Raw genomic sequence first — 21,087 nt, 5'->3', positions numbered from 1 at the left:
CATCTCTAGGTTGACTCGAAGTGTTTGACCATCGTATGGTCCATTCCAACGACTCGTCATCCAAATGTTTATATTCCTCCGTGGTAAATTTTTCTTCTGCGGCCTTACAAGCAGAAACTAACTGTTCGTCAGATATGTCACTAGGGAAGTGAGACATGTTACTAGCCTGATGACGGAATGTCGAATGACCGTGTCTGTAAGAGCACTATGAGCCCCCCACTCTTTCCAACTGAGAAAGTAGTGGGAGTAGTGCTGCAATATCCCCCCCCCCCTAGTGATATTTTTCACACACACATAATTATGTATGGAAGTGCAAGAGTGGTAATAAATATATCTATGAGTAAATTACAAAAAGCTAAACGAATCAATAATGATCTACGTTGGAATATTTTTATTAAAAGTGCGATAGTACGTGCAAGAGTCACATTCTACGAGGAAAACTTTAATATCAACCAATGACAAAAATAGCGTACATATGACGAAAAATTATAAGAAAAGTGTATTTTTTTCAAGTCCAATAGTTACTATATTTTACTTTGCGGACTATGAAGACAGAAGATGCTACTCACATTTAGATAGTATTCGTTTTAAACTAAGAATAAAACAGATAGAAACATTATTACGTAAACCTATTCTGCTAAGGTTACAACATATAAGAGAGTGTCAAAATTTAAACCACGAGTCATGTTTTGAAAAATTATTAAAATATTCTGTTGGCACACCTGCAGTGGCTTGCTCACCTCAACCCTAACTCATTGCATATCACGTCAGTCACAGTGTAGCAGCCGAACAGTGTGAGTATGAATCCCTCTTGCAGCATTGACGAATACATTCAATCATTTATGCAAGAGATAGACGGTATGACGGACAACGCAGTTCAACAGACTCCAATCACAAACAGTACAAGTAGTACGAAGAAAAGGAAGACTTCCCCGGCTAAGACCAAGATGGAAAAGTCAGGATGGGTACCCAAGCCGCCAGCGGATTGTCCCATAGTATCATGGATGGATAAAGGTAATATGTACGCAGTGCAAAATCCAGCAAACAAAGGAAGTGTTTTATTGAAAATGGAAGTGTATGAAGGTGTCGACATGAAGTTCATGTGCGGTTTATATTTGGACAAAGACAAAACAGTGCAAGAGAGTGTTAATGAAACAATTGAAAAGATCGAAAACATGTGGGTTGATAAAAAAACTGGTGCTCCAAAACTCACGGGATTAACTCAAACTGTTACACCATACAAAAGTGACGAGCTAGATGTAAAACCAAAGAAACGTGTGGTACGTAAAAAGCAATAGACATGTTTATAGGAATTAATGAACACATGTGCCCATAAACTATCCACATATGACAACCAACTCTTTTTTTCTAGACATTTGTTAGCACGTGTGTTAAAACAGCTGCGTTCATTATTAATCCCCCCCCCCCCACTCTCCCACCAACTAAAATGGCCGCTGATCGGAATAAAAAGCCCCAGTCTGTCTGAGACAAATGCCAGTCTGCTCCAGTTCATCAACACCTCACCACTAGCACCAGCACTGTCAGCTTCCACTACACACACACACTATGAGCAACATTGCTGAGATGGACAACGTGATGACCACTGAGGCGGCTACACCGATGGACCTGAAGACCGCATTGAACACCTGCAAGAACAACTCGCCTACATACACCAGACTGACCGACTTGATTGATGAGGTTCCATACCTAATAACGATGATGGAGAGAGCGGTTACACCATTCGGCGAGACAATCATCGTCATCCTTGAGGCCCAGACGGGAGATGACTACTACCTGAGAGTCTATCTGCCGAGACGCTTCAATGATGTGGTGAGCAATGCCGACATCGATCGCTACAACAACGGTTTCGGAGATCGCCTTCGCTTGGTGAAACGCTCACCCAGGCCCGGCGCATCATTCACTCCGTTGGAATTTGTGTAAATATTGTAAAGCAAGAAAACATCAAGACGTAAATAAAAAAAATGTATGTATATATATTCTTAAAATAACCTATGTAGATTTTGATAGTTTTTGTAAGTAATAAATTTTTGATTTATTTGCAAACATAAACACATGACTAAAATGATTGACTTATACCCGAAGGTAATACTATAGTTAAAGCAATGAGTGATTGGTATCAGTAGTTAGTATGACTTTGAAGTGGTTACACCCATTCTCCGCCATTGTGGCGGGGCCTTCAGGTAGTGGTAAATCAGTGTTTGTCTCAAGGTTTATTGATAATATTTCAGAAATGTGTGACACATTATTCTCTAGCATATACTGGCATTATGGTAGTGGTGGTGGAGGAGGAGTTGGTAATTCATTAAACTCAAAAATAAAATACATTGAAGGTTTACCAAACATGGAAGACTTTGACGGTAATCAACCGATACTTGTGGTAATAGATGATATGATGCGAGAAACAAACAACATAGTGGTTGATTTATTTACAAAAGGTTGTCACCATAGGAATATTAGTGTGTTTTTTATAACTCAAAATATTTTCCACCAAGGACGTGGCCAGAGAGACATATCACTAAATGCGCATTACTTAGTATGTTTTAAGAATCCTAGAGATAGGGTGCAGATCAAGTGTTTAGCTAGACAAATCCATCCAGAAAACTCAAAGTTTATCGAGGAGGCGTATACCGATGCAACAAGTAAACCACATGGCTACCTATTGATAGATCTGAAACAATCAACACCTGACGATATGCGAATACAGAGTAATATATTTCCAGATGATGATAATCATTTTGTGTATGTGCCAAAACAAAATAGGAAAACAAAATAATTTAGTTATCATCATGTCGTGCTTGAGGAAGGACAGAGCGCTTCTCAAAGTGTTAATAGATGCTACTCCAAAAGAGCGCAAAGGGCTATTAAAAGTGTGTAACTTGAGTACTATTCGTACAGTTTGTGAATGTATTTACAATGTGTTACGAGGTAACGTTCCTCTATCAGACAAGATAAAACAAAAATTGCGAAGACACAAGACTACTCTTCGTCGAATTGTAAAACGAGGTGAATGCTGGAATAAAAAACGCAAATATTTAGTACAAAAAGGAGGTGGAACTATTATCCCATTATTATTAAGTACTGTGTTGCAAGCAGTTGTACAATCAGCTTTAAATAACTAAAAGTTGTATTAATCAGGTGACTCCTACGTCTACATACATATAAAGATTTGTCATTCTATTCTGAGACACCGTGCGTGAAGTTACACAGAGTTACACGACAATGGAGCATGCACGAAAAATGGTCATTGTTCCACAAGAGTTATTTGATCGTTTAAAATCGCCGGCTAATCAACAGTCACTTTCAACTGAACGTTCATACAAAAGTTTGGATGACGAAATGGAAGAGATAATGAATAATAAAAAACTCAATGATAGTGATAAATGGAAGTTGTACAGTCAAGTGTTACATCGTTTTTTAAACGTAGCGTCAAGTAATCGTGAACCAGTTAGTATCCCCATTGTGAACACCAAACTAGGTGATCAGATTAACGAGGCTGGTGAAAGAGACAGACAGTATGGGCAGCAAGAACCTAACAAGCGACGTGTTTACCCTGGACAAATAGAGGAAATTGTTGAAACATTTTCAAAGACTTATAAAGATAGCGCTCGAAACTTATTGCGCTTCATAACACGCGACGACAGTTTGATTAGCTGGAATGATAATTTTGAAGTGATTATACAGGGTAACAAAATACCAGGATCCAATTTAGTCGATGTGACACATGCAATCGTACGAGTTCGAGCGGCACATTCATTACCGCCAGGATGGAATGAAATATTGAGCGCATTGAAACTGATGAATGTGCCTAAAGAATATATACATAACAAACAAGCGTTGGACTATTTAACGTTTGATGAGGCAACAGATGAATCAGTATATGACTCGGTAGAAGAAACAATGGATGAGCCTGATGATGGGACAAGAGGGGGGGCAGCCGCGCTGTCAGTGACAGGGCGAAGGAGATATTTATTACCAGATCGTTTACAGTCTGCATATGTAAGGCGGGTGGGTCACGCTCCGTATCCACAGAGGCAAGTGGCTGATCACCGTGCAGTGAGAAGAGAGGTACTTCAAGATTCGATTGTGCAGTCACTCAACAATTGGGAACCGTACGAACCGTAAACAATGGAACAGTTGTATTATAATCCAAACGATCCTGCCTCGTATGGCGGCGTAGCTCCGTTAGTACGAGGAGCGAGGGAGAAAAATATTTCCAAACGTAAAATAGTTGATTGGTTACAAACACAAGACACTTATACTTTGCATAAACCAGTCCGTAAACGATTTAAACGCAATCCTTATATGGTGTTTCGACCATATGAACTATGGCAGGCGGATTTAAACGATATGCGAGGATTGAGCAAATACAATGATGGTTTTAACTACTTACTGTCAGTGATTGATGTGTTTAGTAAGCGTCTTTATGTTAGGCCGTTAAAGAAGAAGGAAGGTGCTGAGGTGGCTACCGCTTTTGACGATATTTTCAAAGAAGCAAATAAAACACCAACGTGCTTACAAACCGACAAAGGGAGTGAATTCACAGGTAGAAAGACCGTACGATTGTTTAAAAAATATAAAATTAAATATGTAACCACACAAAATCCTGATATCAAAAGCGCCGTGATCGAAAGAGTTAATAAGACCTTGAAGACTCGTATGTGGCGATACTTGACTCATAAAAACACTTATCGTTACATCAATGTGTTGGATGAATTGGTGAATGCGTACAACAATAGTGTGCACAGGAGTTTGGGCAATAGACTACGCCCTGTAGACGTGGACGGTGGTGACAAACATGTCGTCTACAATGTATTAAAACATATGTTTAAAAGGATACCACGACGAGTGAAACCAAAACTAAAAGTAGGTGATACAGTTCGAATAGCCAGGGAGAAAGGGAGATTTAGCAAAGGCTACGAGACAAACTGGAGTAAAGAAGTGTTTTCGATACATCGAGTGAATGTGTTTACGCCACTACCTTTGTACACACTTACCGATCTCAATGGTGAAGAATTGAATGGACAGTTTTACGAAGAGGAAATACAAAAAGTTACATTACCCGACAATCACTTGTTTAAGATTGATAAAATAATAGAGACTAAAGGTCGAGGACACAGTAAGCGATACCTAGTGAAGTGGGAAGGTTACGGAGACGAGTTTAACTCTTGGGTAGCTGCGCACGATATACAGCATGTCTAGTAGTATCAGTCAATTTTTTATGACATTGCCCAGCAATAGTTCTATGAAATATTTCCCACAAAATACAGTGACCAGTTATACCACACACTTGTCCAAACACATCCAATTAGACGGCAAGTGGGAGTTGGCTTTGGTGGACATTCACTATCCTTGTTCATTTGTGGTGAATGGAAACAATGTTGATGACGAAACAATACGATTTCAGTATGATAGTTTACTAGCGAGATCGACTATCCGTGATACAGAACAGTTCGCTGTTAAAATTACAGGCGGATACTATAGGAATCTTGATGATCTATTGAATACAATAAACAAACATGAAGACATCCACGATTATATGGAATTTTCATACGACACGAGAATCAACAGAGTTAAACTCAGGATCATGAACGAAAACGTATCGAATGTGAGTCTGAGTGAAAAACTATCACAGCAGTTGGGTTTCGATTATGACGAGAAAAATATATTAAAACCCAATATTACCGAATTGATTGGTTCTAAAGCACCAAACCTCGCATTGGGTATTCCAGCGCACATTTATGTGTATTGCGACTTGATAGAGCCACAATTTATCGGCGACACTACAGCGCCATTATTGAATATAGTCAACATCAATATAGATACGTACAAGTACGGTTCGTACAATTCAGTGTCATTCACAAGTCCGCACTATGTACCCGTTATGAAATCCACATTTGAAACAGTGGAAATCGACTTGAGGGATCACACAGGGAAAAAACTGCCATTCATGTTTGGAACGTCGTACGTGAAACTTCATTTTAGGAGAGTGCAGCAGCAACAGCAGCAATAATGATAATCAATCTGAATGATCCCTATTTGGCATACTACCGACGGCAACAATTACAACAGACTGGCGGTGCTATCGATCGAGTATTTCACGGTGCACCATATCAGCGAGGACATGGAATCGGTAGTTTTCTGGGCGGTATGATTCGCACTATCGCGCCACTGATCAAGTCCGGAGCAAAATCGGTGGGACAAGAAGCGTTAAGATCCAGTGTTGGATTCCTAACCGATCTGGCAGGTGGTAAAATTACAGATCCAAAATCAGCCGCCAACTTACGACTTAGAGAGTTTACTGGATCGTTGAAACGTAAAGCTGACGAACAGATAGAACGTATTATGCTTAATGGCGGCGGAGGCGGCGACATTGGCGCGAGGAAACGACGCGTAACGCGTAAGAATAACGCGAAACGCGCAATGCGTGGCCGTGGCAGAAAGCCTGTTACACCACAGTCGTTGGCTAAACTTCTTAGGGTGCGGACGTCTACATCAAGAAGAAGAAGAAGAGTTGGAGGAGTGAAACACAAGAGACTAGTAGGGAGGATACGACGACGAGGAGGAGTAGAGCCAAGGAAGAAGGTGACTTTGCCGAAGAAACGTACTCGTCGCAGTAAAAATTTGAAGTCTATTGATATTTTTAGTTAGTTAAAGAAGGAGGAGAAAAAAAATGTCGTTCCTACATCAAAAATCATGTGAGTGTGTCAAAACCGAGCTGGATTTATTCTCCTTACCACCTACGCAGACGAGTATTGAAAGTGGCAAATGGGTCCAGTACAAACCAATATCCACATTGACCGATGATGCGCCAATAGAGTTTGTAGTTCCGGGTAATGGTGATGAATACACTGACCTTTCACAAACAATGATACAATTGACCGCGTCTATTGTTAAATCTAACGGAACTGCGGTCACTACTGACGAAGAGGCGAAAACAGTTGGGCCGGTCAATAACTGGTTACACTCACTATTCAGTCAAGTTGATATGTTTATGAATCAAAAACTTGTTACTCCCCAAAACAACACATACGCATATCGAGCGTATGTTGAAACGTTAATGAACTATGGATACGATGCTAGAAAATCACATCTAACATGCAGTCTTTGGTACACTGACGATGGAATTGACATGAACGATTGTGCGGAAGAAAATGAAGGACTCAAAGCGAGACGGGAACTAACTAATAAAAGCCGTGAGATTGATATGCTCGGACATTTGCATGTGGATATTTGCAATCAGAATAAGTTCATGCTAAATGGCGTAGAGTTGAGATTTAAATTTATTCGATCAAAAGATGCTTTCTCCATTATGGCCAGTGCTGGTGAATTCAAGGTACATATTGTCGATATTAGTCTCTGGATTCGAAGATGCAAAATAAGTCCCACCGCACTGTTGGCGCACAGTAAAACACTCCAGACTGGTACGGCAAAATATCCAATCACACGAGTGGAGCTGAAAACATTCACACTACCCTCTGGAATACGTAACAAGACTTTGGACAATATGTTTCTCGGCCAAGTGCCGAAACGCGTCATAGTGGGAATGGTTACGAACGCCGCATACAATGGAGATTTTAAAAAGAATCCCTACAACTTCGAACATTTTAAAACAAACTTCTTTTGTCTATATGTTGACGGAGAACAAGTTCCATCAAAACCGTTACAGCCCCACTTTGAAAAATCAAAGGATAAATATGTTATGGCATATCATTCGATGTTCTCCGGTTCTGGTGTACATTTTAGCGATGCCGGCACTGTTATCAGTAGGGAAGATTTTGGTCAAGGATACTGCCTGATGGCATTCGACCTAACACCAGATTTATCTGCAAGTGACACTACACATTGGAATCTGGTGCGTAACGGTAGTGTTCGAATGGAACTCGGATTCGACGACGCGCTTACCGAAACTGTCAACTGTTTGGTTTATGCCGAGTTTGACAATGTTATCGAGATTGATCGACAGCGCAATGTAATTGTGGACTTTGGCGGTTAATCGATCAGTCTTCAATAAACATTCGTTTGAGATGGACCGTTTACGCAGAGCATTCAAGAAATTGAATATATCATCACCCATCATTGTGGACATTCAATGTTTCAAGGACAATCAAAATGAATATACACTGAAGGAAGTTTGCGTCTTGGAAGCCGACACCGGCGTACTACTTATGCATCATATTGCTAAACCACCTTACGATCGATCAGAGTTATCAGATGAAAAACTGAGGGAAAGCTACTGGCTCACAAAACACTGCCACGGACTACGATGGGAGTTCGGTGATATTGCGTACTACGAACTTTTTAACAAATTGACTGATTGTATATCAAAAAGACCGACGGTTTATGTCAAGGGATTGGAAAAGAAAGAATATTTAAAGCGTCATCATGTGATGGACTTTGTTACTACCAATATAATCGATATCGGTGCAATTGGTTGCGAATCAATCACTTCAATCAATAATTTAATGTCAACAAACGTTTTACGATGTCGAAATCACAAGTCTACATACAGTCGATGTGCGCTCACCAACTGTGTCGCAATACGTGGTTGGTTGCATTTGACAACAAATTTGGACGAATGTCTGGATACCAGCGGAGATGCGAGATCCTACTACTGTTCTTGTTTTAGCACCTCTACCAGTACAACAAAAACAGCATCTACTGCTACTATTGGTTATGATACTGTAGAATGAACACGCTACAGATTGAAAAATATCTAGCCACACTTCCTGTGCGCAATGTTGGAGTCTACGCTGCTGACAGAATCCCACGACGCATCTCACCACACACTGCAATAATTGTAAACACTGATCCACACAATGAAGGTGGGACTCACTGGGTGGCTTTCTATTTGAATCGAGAGGGGATGCTTGAATATTTTGATAGTTACGGCCAACCGCCATACTTACCACTATATCAAACATTCCTGCGACACAACGCTCATCATTACCTGTACAATCCATACCGACTTCAAGGTGATACGTCTTCAGTCTGCGCCCACTACTGTTTGGTTTTCCTGTATTGCAGCACACACTTCAGTATGAAGATGATGGATTTTGTTCAACTCTTTGATGAACACACTACTGATCGTAATGATAGAATCGTCAAAAGACTCTTTACTCAAATGTATCACAAGACAAACTAATCACTGTACTGTTGTAAATTATATATATTTTTAAATATATATATATTTTTTATTACCAATAAACTTTTTCCTTTTGTCAAACAATATTTTCAGTTGTTATACTTTATTACCTGTGTTCATCATCATTATTATCATATTTTTAGTTTAAAGCGCATAGACTCTGATTATTTAAATGTGAAAACAAAATGATTTTTCCCTTTATTATTATTAAAATATTTCTGTTCAGAGTCTATGAATACTGATCAAAGTCTAATATTATACTATGAATGATAGGAAAATAATTACAATCAGAATTTGTGAAATAAATATATCTGTTTATTAACTAAAATACTATTTACAAATATATGCATACTTTTGAGGAGTCAGTGACTAGAAATATTTACACGTGACTTTGAAGTGGAAAAAATTAAAGAATTTATTTATCAAAACATCTTTGAATTGTATTCAAAATCTAATACTAATGAAGACTGTTCAATAAATAACTCTACCTAATATCACACTCATGCGGACCTTGGTCTACTAATCAATAATAATATATCAGTTATGATGGGGACAGATGTTGTGGCGCAATTGGAGAGTATCGTATCCACTAAAGGGTCAGTGGCAGTAGTTAAGGTCCCTCAAGTATCTGTGGTACCCTTAATGGTGGTATTGCATAGTGTCCCCAAGGTAGCGTGTTGATACCATCTTCTGGCATTACGTATCGTTTGTCGTCAAACGGTGCCATTGAGCGCTTCTTCACCACAACAGTGTATAAAATGTGGTGACGGCTTTGAAAACGTTGATTGTCTGTACTTTTAGTAGTTTTATTGTACAGACAATTCAAATAATCTTCTATGGTGAGATCACGCTTCACTACTGCTCTATTTACCCCTTTTGCTCTCTTCACAGGCGGCGGTATACAGTTGGCACCATCTCCGTTGTCTCCTTCAGGCGCACACGTTAAGATGCTATACGTGAAACAATACAGCTTCGACATCAGACCAATGAACATTTTAATGGCCACACCGGCAGCTTCGTCCTTAAACTTCCCCAGAACTCTAGCGTTTCCTCCGTCGTAACAAATGTGGTTCCGGGGATAGTTACTGGTGTCAAAGTCGTCCAAATGTTCTAACACGTCGCGGTATACGTTCTTAGTACGTATTGAATAATGACAGCCATCGGTGTCCATGTAAATCATCGATATTCTATCGATTCCATACCTATCTACCATGTCATAGTGGAAACCATACATCCACCTCTTACTGTGGTCCAGAATGCACATCCCTGCGTAGACGGGTTTGCTCAGTACTACCCGCACTTTTGACATATTCAGTATGGCAAGGTTCTCATTTAACCAAATACGGTCATTGAAATTAGCTTTTGCTACATACTTTGTATATGTTTTGCGGGATGATGCAATCTTTAAATCTTGATGTTTGCGCACATTCTGAAGACTCATACCGTAGACAGCGTTTACCATAAGTTTAAACATTTCTACCTCAAATTTATTTGCAGCACGCTGTCTAAGTTCGGTATTCATAGTCACGTACGGTTTCAACCATGCCGACTGTTTAAAACGAATCACTCTGTGGATTCGAGTTACACGTAATCCATTCTCTATAGCTTGTTGTAGGTAGCGATAGTGAATTACATATTCCCTCTTATCCATCAGTGTGGCCATTAGTTTCTTCGATTTTCCTGCTCCACTATTGATAATTTCCTCCAACGAGTATGGGAGTTGATTAATCGGTGCTTTGCATATCTCGGGACAGAATGGTAAATCCCTGTGTCGATCGTGCAGTGCTGGATCTCTGGGGTATTCTAGATCTACTTCCAGCACATATCCATATTCACCATCTGTTGGAATTCTTCCAATGTCCAAGTCGTCACATTCCTGACGTGATAACCACTCAAACTCGGAGTGAGGGAGCAGTTCCGACATTGCCCAGCCATAAAGATTGTTTGCGTCATAATACATTATAAATGTATCGTCATCTCTTTCATCGCAATATTCACTTGATGCTGCTGCGTTCTGACCGTCTCGGTCATTGCCAATTGTTTCCATTCTGGTAAACTTATTGTTGGCAACAACGTGTCTAGTAACGCATTGGGTCAGTCCACCTCGAATACCCTTCTCAAAAAACAGATACATATCAATATCTTGTAGGGTATCAAGGATAACATCTGTCTTGAACATCATTACGTCCCAAGCATATGATGGTAGTGTTAAATAACGCGCTGGGTCCAATCCGTAATGTGTTAGACACATCTCTCGGAATCCCTCGAACACATCCGCTAATAGCAATACGTCAGTCGCCAAATAGATATCAGCATACTGTCCGAGGGTCGTACAGTCAAATTTCTCCCATACTCGCTGCGCATGCTCGTAATCCGCATCACTCACTCCTTCTCCAAATACACACTTTGGTGGAAGGACATCTTCTTCGAGTACCTCCATCGATGAAATGTACTCATACGGAAATACACCTTTCCTACTAAGCAGATCAAACTGTTCTTGATTGGGGTAGCGTGACTTTGTAATTTTTAATTTATCGGCCGGCAGGATTGATGCTAATGTCCCTAATGCTTTTGACATTAACCTATAGGAATCAACAAATTGTAGTTTGAGACCACCTTGCCGACCTGCTCCCGGATATTTAAATCGTTTGGAGAATGTGATATACTTTTCCTCCGTATTTGCGAGTACATTTATATTTCCTTTATCAACGGATAGCTCTCTGATGATAAAGTGAGCATCGTAATTGGATAAATTGTGGAGATAAATGTTGATAGTGTCCTGTTCCTTGTGGCGGATATTACAGGAACGGTGTGCTGCTCCTCTGTAAGTATAGGGAGGAGAGTGTTCGTGATCTCTAACACGGGGGTCGAGTATTGTGAATTCTCGCTTGCATATGTAGCATACTGTTTGCTCGCGGAAAGAATCCTCTTCCACCTGTGTTAACCGTGGAGGGTCATTCGGCAGACGTTGCCCATACACTATATCGCCAATCTTCTGTACGTCATCCCGTATCGATTTGATAAAGTGCTGGGCGGCGTCTTCACCTCTGTACAGACGCAATTTGGAGAACGTCAAAGCTGTATGGTCATTGTCATCAGTGTCACCATCACTTACATTTCTATTATCATCTCGAATGTAATAGGCGTATGCATATGGTACATGGACATTTCTGGCATTGAGCATTTCACCAGGTCGGTGTCGACGTGCTCCTCTTGCTAATGCGGGATCCCATACTGGCGGTGGAACAGTTGGCGGAGGATCGATTGTTTGTTCAGGCTCAAGAGGTACGAGTGCGCATTCAAAGTCAGCGTATATGGTGAATCGACTTCGTTGAGTGCGTTCAAAATTTTTAAAATGTATTGTTTTGTCTTCCGCAAGATCAGTTCTTAACGGAGCATTGTTAAAACAATATCGCTGATGCTCCAAAAGACGTTCCTCTCCTCTAAGACCTAACTTCGTTGGCTGGTTATCGAAGTGTGCAAAACAGCGCTTACATATGTAAAGGCGATGTCCTCTTAGAGTCAGCTGGGATGAAACCAATCTCGTAAAGCTCTTGATCCAAACGTAGTGGGTGGTGACATCATTTGTTATAAGGAGTAGGTCAAAGTGATTGACCAACTCACGATCTGCGACACGAAGAGGGTAGACAATGTGTTTGTCCGGGTCCATGAAATGATTCTTTTTCTTCTTATCCAGACCATACACATTAACACTAACACCTGGATTATTGCGCTCAAACGTGCGGATTTGGTTAAGGCTTACAGGGAAAATTAAGTCATTAAAGTTTAAATTTGCTCTTTCTCTAATTTCTGCTGTGAACATGTTAGGTGTTAGTTGATGTTGATGATTATCAAAATATTTGAAAAGTATTGAATATTCAAAACAACGTTCATCCGCATCGTTTAGCACATTAACCGTTGCTTTTTTAATGGTGATATCATGCGGCAGTTGAATGAAAGAACTGCCTTTGAGCGGGCTATAGACATTTACACGGATTTGCATGTCCAAAACCCTGATAAAGCTCCAGCCAGATCCTTTCATTTCACATGTTTCCTTTTCTAGTAATACATTTTGAATAAACTCTTGCACTAATTCGTCAATGTGAGACGATTGAAAAAAAGGTACATTTTTAGTTTTGAAAGCTCGCCTGCATGTATCACCATGAACATTTACAAATTCACATTCTACAAATATATTACACTTAATGGCATGAGTGTGATTTAATATAGTCCGCATGAGTGTGATTACCTTATCTCGAATGTCATTGAGGAACTCCAGCAGTGATACGGTGTTTTCGGCAGGCTCGGATAAACAATAGGTTTTAAGCCGACCTTTGAACGCCGTCTCAATTTCCTCGAACCCTTGTGGAGCCAAATTGTCAGGAATCTCGACCTGGTCATTAGTATCATCCTCGTCACTAGTCGACTGAGGTGATGACAGGTTGATGGATGGTGAGGCGGGTGAGGGCTGATTGAGTGCTGTCTCAGATCTATGAATTCTGCAGCTGAAGCGGGCATGTGTTCGTAAGATATTCTTCCTGGAGAATGTTTTCCCGCAACCGTCACATGTGTAGCCTATATCAAACAAACCAACAAAAAATTAATCCTAACAATTCGGTGTGAGTAGTTCGTAAACATAAACAAGATCATAGAAGTTTATATCAATTTATTTAATTGCATATAGTATTTTTACGTTATATAGTTGTTGTTATTTCAGCGATTGGATGTCTATTGTTTGTAATAAAATTATTTTCGTAAATTATAAAATATCTATTTTTGGTATTGTTTTGACGATTAAACCCAATTAACCACAACCGAGTATGACTCGGCCCCGCTGACGTTTCTAGTAAGCAGAAAAGAACAAGTACACTAAAACCTAATGAAAAAAATATTTTTACTTTAAACAAAAGAGTGTAATGATAAGGAATATACTATATACTATATACTATATTGTTTTGTTATTGTTCAAGGAAAGTGACAAAAGATAAATATATATTTCATATTTTTACTGTGAAATAGTAAAACGTATTGGTTTTGAAATAAAATGAAATATGATATATTAATTTGTTATAGTATGCCTACAAGGAAAGTGACAAAAGATAAATATATATTTCATATTTTTACTGTGAAATAATTGGTATTGAAATAAAATGAATGAATAAAGCATATAATTACTACTAGTATTTTAACAATAGAGTTCAAAGATAATTCAATACTCTATTGCTATCATACTAAAGGTTATGTATCGAATTATATTTAATTAAAACGATTGTACAGTTTATTGGTGATTATATTATTTAAAACGTACCTATAAGGTGAGGTACAGTGGGTTGTGCTATCATCGGACAGTCTGGGGCAGTCGATGGTCCTGGTCTTGGAATGTAGTCTGGGGCAGTCGATGGTCCAGGTCTTGGGATGAAGTCGGGAGCGCTGGATGATGGTACAAGCCGATTACTTGTGATAGTAATAGCAATGTTCTGTCTAAATGCGGGGTTCTCCGGTTGTTGTGGCTGTTGGCGATGTGTGCTTAGCATGTGACGTTTTAAGTCATCGTTGCGCCTAAATGTTGTCCCGCAGGTAGAGCAGGCTTCAGTTGTACCACCATGAGTGACTCTAGTATGTCGCATCAAATTGTCCTTCCGCGTAAATGCCTTGTCGCAGAGGGCACAAGTGAAACTACGCCGTACGGTGTTATTATTCATGATCTGAAAACATAAATAAATACTTTTAATATACATACTAAAAACCTTTGATGCAATATTTTAATGTTTTTTTCAACCAAGAGAAATATTTTTAATTTCATACATTTTAGTTAATTGATCTTATTAGTTTTCTACGTTCACTATTTGCTACGATCAGAGCACTTCTGTTTAGTCAATTTCTTTTTGTAATATTGTTGATTTATAGTACTATTACAACTATTTATATTAATTAAAATCTAAACTTATTAATCCAAGTATGATATTAAGTTCACGATAGATTGGATTTATTTTCGTAATATTGTTACTTTATAGTATTACTACCATTATATATATATATATATATATATATATATATATATATATATATATATATATAAATTAAATCCAAACTTTTTAATCCAAGTGTGATATTAAGTTATATATTTATCTCTTTTTCTTCCTAGTAAATTTAATTACCTGGAGTAATTCTAGTCACTTCTTTTTTACATTTGTTTAAATATGAAATACATAACAATAAATATATAGTACTGTATACATAATGATATGTACTTACATTTTATGATTGAGAGGTTAATCCAAAATCTCGATGCTGCTATGCACCTATCGACTGTAGAAGTGGGTTGGTGATTAGTCCGTCCGCACTACACGAGTAATGGAAGCAGAATGATGTTTTAATATAGGGCTGGGATTTGTTATTTGGAAGGAAGGGGATGAGAGGGGGGTTGATGGGGATGAGGGGGAGGGGATGAGAGCGGAGATCTCTCATCTTGGCGTCATTTCTCGTCCTACACTCCAGCAAACATCACGATGTCCTTTGGAAGTGATATTAATGATGAACAGTTAATCGATGCTTCTATTTCGGCGGAGGCTGAAGACAATGTCATCAATGATATTGGTGAGATGACTCTAATCGAAGCATCGAGGTTGAAGTACGATGGGAACAATCCTTAATGAAGACAATGAGTATATCACAGTTGATGTCTGCGATGACTGATGTGGCCTTTGAATGGGAATTACGGACATATTGCGACACTCACACGCAGGACACGGTAAGGATAGCGTTGCAGCGATATGTAAACCTGGACGCGGAGATAAGAAGCCGAGGACTCCAATAGCTTTAGTATTAGTAGGATTAAGTTAGATATAATATATTAAATGCTTGACTTCCTGGTTCCTCAATAATGTAAATTAATAAAAAATAAAAATAAAAAATAAAAAAAAAAAACAAACAAACAAACAAACTAATAATTAGAACTATTCCATACTGTCTCAGCTTAGCTAAGACAGTGATGTAATAGTGTCTGCGATGAACCCTCTCTGTTGAGTCCAACGCACCCACGTGTCTAGACGTCATAAATCATATTGAAACATGTGGTGAGGGTGGCGAAGGGAGAGCTTGTCGAGGCTCCCTTTCTATCTTTGTGAGAAGATCACAACACTGGAGGGGATGAGTACCCCCCGCCTGGGATTAGTGTGTGGGAAGCAACATCACGATGATTTCTCAAGATGTAAAGAATAATTACACTTAAAAAATCAAGGAAGGGGTAGGAGTACCCTCTGCCACCTACAACATGTGTATTAATTGGTAATTACACATTATCGAAAAAAATAATTTTAATTACACATTATCAAAAAAAATAATTTTAATTATATATAAAAATTTTAATAACTCATAAAAAAAAAAAACTAATTGTAAATACTCATTACTCATAAAAAAACTAATTGTAAATACTCATTACTCATAAAAAAAAACTAATTGTAAATACTCATTACAAAAAAAAAAAACTCATTACAAAAAAAAAAAAAACTAATTGTAAATACTCATTACAAAAAAAAAAAAAACTCATTACAAAAAAAAAAAACTCATTACAAAAAAAAAAAACTAATTGTAATTACTCATTGTAATTACTAATTACCGGAGGGGAGGCATGTGTGAACTCGGCTATTACCAACTACTTTCCTTGTTTAAATTGAGATTTATGACAATTAGTGGCTATGTTATCTAGACAACTCAGGTTTCTGGTAGGCTCCCTATTTATACAGTACAAATTGAATGACTTAAGTATATTGAGAAACATATTACTGGTAACATTCTCTTTAAGTATATCAATGTTGAAGTCACCCCCCAAAATCAATCGATAATTAGTTTTTTTCTTACACACATAATCAAGTAAAGCATCTAGTAAACTTAAGAACATGATAAAAAGTCTATCATGTAAACAGTTGTTGCTTAAATCGTTTGGAACTCTGGCCACGTCTATATTCTTCATTAGAGTGAACTTAACTGCAGGCTATTCAATAGACTGTGAAAAAAAAAACTGTGAATGATTTTATGTACTTGGTTTTTTTTATAATTATAGCAAAAGCTACCAATCTTTGTCATCCGCGTCATAATTCTTGAGCTAACTACTTCTGCAGTGATATACCTTACACGTCACAAAACTGTATTAACCCTAGATCCAGTACCTCTGCTCCAACTAGTATTATAACATTGCCGTCCAGGAATCTTTGAACATATAGTTTGACAATAATTGCATGGATAGTACAGCCGTTTCAACAAGGATTTATTTACTATATGTTCTTAAAACTGAAATTAATTAGAAATACTATTAAAATAAATTAAATTAATTAATTTGATGTGAATTTAGCTTTAGTTAACAACACTCATACAAGTTCATAAACATAAACCAAATACAATTTTTTTTAATAGAAACGATTTGCAGGGTCGTCCAGATGAACTTGGAAATAGTACCATAGATAAAAGGAGTAGACATACTCTGTCATACATACATTTCTATACTCCTTTTATCTATGATAGTTCATTAGAAAATCTGAATATACAGTAGTGCCGTGCATTTGAAGTACTTACTCAGAACACAGACTTACTTGAGGACAGTTAAACAATAAAACGCAAAGATCCACGGAAGTAAAGACTACATTATTTAGTAAAAAAAAAACAAGGATGCGTCAGTTAGGGCCAGTTAGACAATTGAAGTACACAGAATTGAATCACCATAGTATTGTCCACGCAACAACATGAGAGGATAAAACATGTACTTCTTCAATTATAATTACATGTTTCTGTGTAAAACCGAAGACGTCTACAGACTTTACTAAGAAAAACTTCTCCCCGGTAACACAGGCAATGGGAATTCCTTCTAGACAAGGTTTTCAATAGGCCTACAACAAAATCATAAAACAAAAGATGTTTCTCAGGCTAAGTAGCACACTGTGCACTTCAGCAAATAAATAGTTTACAGAGATAACTATTGCTTACCAAGACAGCAGTGTCATTTAAGGAGAAATAGTACAAACTAATGTCACCAAAAGTCTAAATTCATTCTTTATTTTATTTTTTTAAGAGAGGGAAAAATAGACAACAAAGCTTTAAATAACCGGTATTATCAATTTCTATTTATCTCTCAATTGAATAAATGTAACGGTAGTTACCTCACCACTGTTAACAATATTTGACCCTCCTATTACATAAATATGTTAGTTAATTTAATATTCAAACTCGTGTACATGTTGCTCGAATTCGAGCAATTTCAAAGTAATACAGAATTTATTTCAAAACGAAAAAAGTAATAATCAATGAGTTTAAAAGAGTCAACTCAAAGATCACCAGTGTGTAACTGCTGGAGATACTCACGATGTATATACAGTAATCAACATTTCCTGTAAATATTTTATCATATTTCATAAATTGGTATTGCTTTTTAATGTTTCTACAAATGTTTCCTGACTTATAGCTGCATAAGGTTGTCCATGTTTATCTTATTTATTGATAAACCTATGTATGGCACCACCCTTGTCGCCAGCAGTAAGTTTACAAATTTCAGTAATTTTTTAATAAAGATAAACACTTTTTTGATCATATTAAGGACTTCCTGTTGTCTGTAACAATTTTATTTGTTCAATCGGCGTATTTTTATTTATTTAGCTAAATAAAACATTTATTTCATTGAAGTAAACTAATATAGGCCTATTTATATTCACTGTACTGTGTATAACAAAATATCGATTGAGAAACAAACAATTACACGTAATAAGAACCTCGCTAGTCCGCTGCATTGTGATAGCTGAAAATCGTCGGAATGAAAACCGCCGCTACAAGATACAGAAGTTGGTACGCCTGCAGTGCCCTCCACAGCTGCGCGCGCCGCTGGCACTGCCGCTCAACACATCCCCACCTAAAAGACGAGCAAGTGGTAAGTCGGTCGGGAGGATTGACGACAAGTTGGTTTCTCGTATATAATAATTTAGATTTACAGGCCGGTCAACTGGACTGACGATGAAATAACTTGTCGACGTACTGGTTTTCAGTATTTATCTATTTAATTAAAAAAGACGGTCTAGTGGCAAGACGACCAAGTATCTTGTCGGTCAACTGGTGGCCCCCCTAATTTTGTATCTTCTTCTCATAAGTGTTAATGGGGCATGAATATCCTGAAAATGAGGCAAACAAAAACAAGGGTAGCCAACAAATAGATGACATGTAGTGTTTCTTCATATCTAAATATTACGGGAATCTGTACGTTTCCAACAAAATTGAATCAAAATTTCTTCTTTTGTTAATGAATTTCTTCAGTTGATAACCATAAAACAATGTAAGGTAAGTTAAAAAGAATTTTAGCTATGAATTTGAAATTCATTGCAAAATATTATGTTTTATACAATTTTCCATATAGTTGGCAGCAATGCTGGCTAGGATTTAGGCTGTACAAATGTTGTTTTAAAATACATAATTTTTCCTTATGCCTTTTTTACAAAGGATTTTCATGTTTTGTTCGAGTTATGGCTTTAATCAAATTCTAAAGCCAGTTTGCAAATCTGCACACCTACTGTATATACTACAGGAATGTATCAGGTATACATCTATCAGAACAAAAAAGCCTTACTGGGAACAAACTTTGCAGACGTAGTGTATTGAATGTTATAAATTGTAAATTTAGTTAGCTGTTTTGTTACAGGCAGCCAAAACAGTAGGGATACATCAAATATTTGAAAAACTCAATGCAGGCCAGAAAAATGAGTAAATTTAAGTTTCATTTTAAAATTTGTATTCATATTGCAGATGTTTTAGTTTTTTTTAGAAGTCTGCCCTATGCTATCTGTGTAAAGGGGGGTTTTACATTAAGATGCAAGAATAAAACAGTACAGAGTGCAACAGCCCTGTAGGATAAAAATTTGTTCAAAAGGAGACACAGTTCTATCTTTGATTATCAATACAATTTTCAGTATCCAATAGTCAATGGTTCTACTTTGGGGTACATTTTAAATACAGTAATCTCATTGTATATTCTTAAACACTCTTGACTCTATCTATAACTAGTGATTTGGTCATGGTTCTGTCAAATTACTTTTTCCAGTTTCATTTAAGACTGTTAGTGTTAAGAAAGAACAAACATATGTATACTAAAGTTAAGTTACAAAACAACACTATTCATCATTGACCAATAATCTACAAAATTGACCACAGGGAGATCTTGTCACTGACAAGATTACAAGATTTTAATTTCAAGGACAATCTGCAATTAACATTTGAGCAATGAGATCAACTGCACTTAATCCGTGTTAGCACATTTCAAAAAGATCCGCCAACTAATTAATAAAAGTCTCTTCAACCAATAATTACCCCATCAGAAAAACCTGGGAGCTGCAATGTGTCGTTTTAAAACCTATCCATTCAATTTTGTATGGACTTTTTATGGTTTGGACAGAAATCTGGTACAGAGATGCTGTCAGAGCGAGATGGAAACATTTTTATTAACATTTTCTGTATTACTATGCATTATGAATTAATTGTTTTAGTTGTTTGTAATGGAACTGTCCAAACGCTGGTCTTAATTGTTACTATTTTTATTGTTGATCTTTTTAGATAAACATCATCATTAAATCGATAGCCCAACAAAAAATGACATCTTCTGTCAAAAATGGACCCTGGTAGGGATTGAACCAGTAACCTTCACATTTTACGGCAAGCACTATAATCACTATACAATCCACAGTAATATCAAAGTCTCAAGTAAGAAATTGTTAAAAACACAAATAACTATCAAATTGAAAAAAAGATTTTTGTGATTTTTGATATGGTTTGATTTGAACAATCTCAGATCTCAAGAATTTGGTCTCCTAATGTATGAACCAAAACAAAGCAATTGACAGGAGTCTGAGGTAAAAAAACATGATAAAAATACAATCGAGTGTTGGATTCAAACA

The 21,087-nt window shown here is 37.5% G+C and overlaps 2 protein-coding genes across 2 annotated transcripts; one reads left to right on the top strand and one right to left on the bottom strand.

Annotated features, from left to right (window-relative positions):
* The first annotated feature begins 6,691 nt into the window (after positions 1-6,691).
* LOC128989455 (uncharacterized protein F54H12.2-like) lies at positions 6,692-8,014 on the top strand. Its single transcript, XM_054411349.1, has one exon. It carries the CDS (start codon positions 6,692-6,694, stop codon positions 8,012-8,014), a length of 1,323 nt encoding a protein of 440 aa, XP_054267324.1.
* A 1,759-nt stretch (positions 8,015-9,773) lies between these two features.
* Positions 9,774-14,697, bottom strand: LOC128989454 (uncharacterized). The gene is made up of 3 exons (XM_054411348.1): positions 14,472-14,697; positions 13,413-13,738; positions 9,774-12,851 (listed from the first exon to the last, which is right to left on the bottom strand). Exons 1-3 carry the CDS (start codon positions 14,695-14,697, stop codon positions 9,774-9,776), a joined length of 3,630 nt encoding a protein of 1,209 aa, XP_054267323.1.
* Between the last annotated feature and the right edge of the window lie 6,390 nt (positions 14,698-21,087).

The sequence above is a fragment of the Macrosteles quadrilineatus genome, unplaced genomic scaffold (assembly GCF_028750875.1).
Source record: "Macrosteles quadrilineatus isolate MER2022 unplaced genomic scaffold, UCM_ALF_1.0 Scaffold_3__2_contigs__length_128488019, whole genome shotgun sequence".
In the NCBI taxonomy this organism is placed as follows: Eukaryota; Metazoa; Arthropoda; class Insecta; order Hemiptera; family Cicadellidae; genus Macrosteles; species Macrosteles quadrilineatus.
Note: the sequence above shows the minus strand (reverse complement) of the source record. Positions and strands in the feature narration are given on the sequence as shown.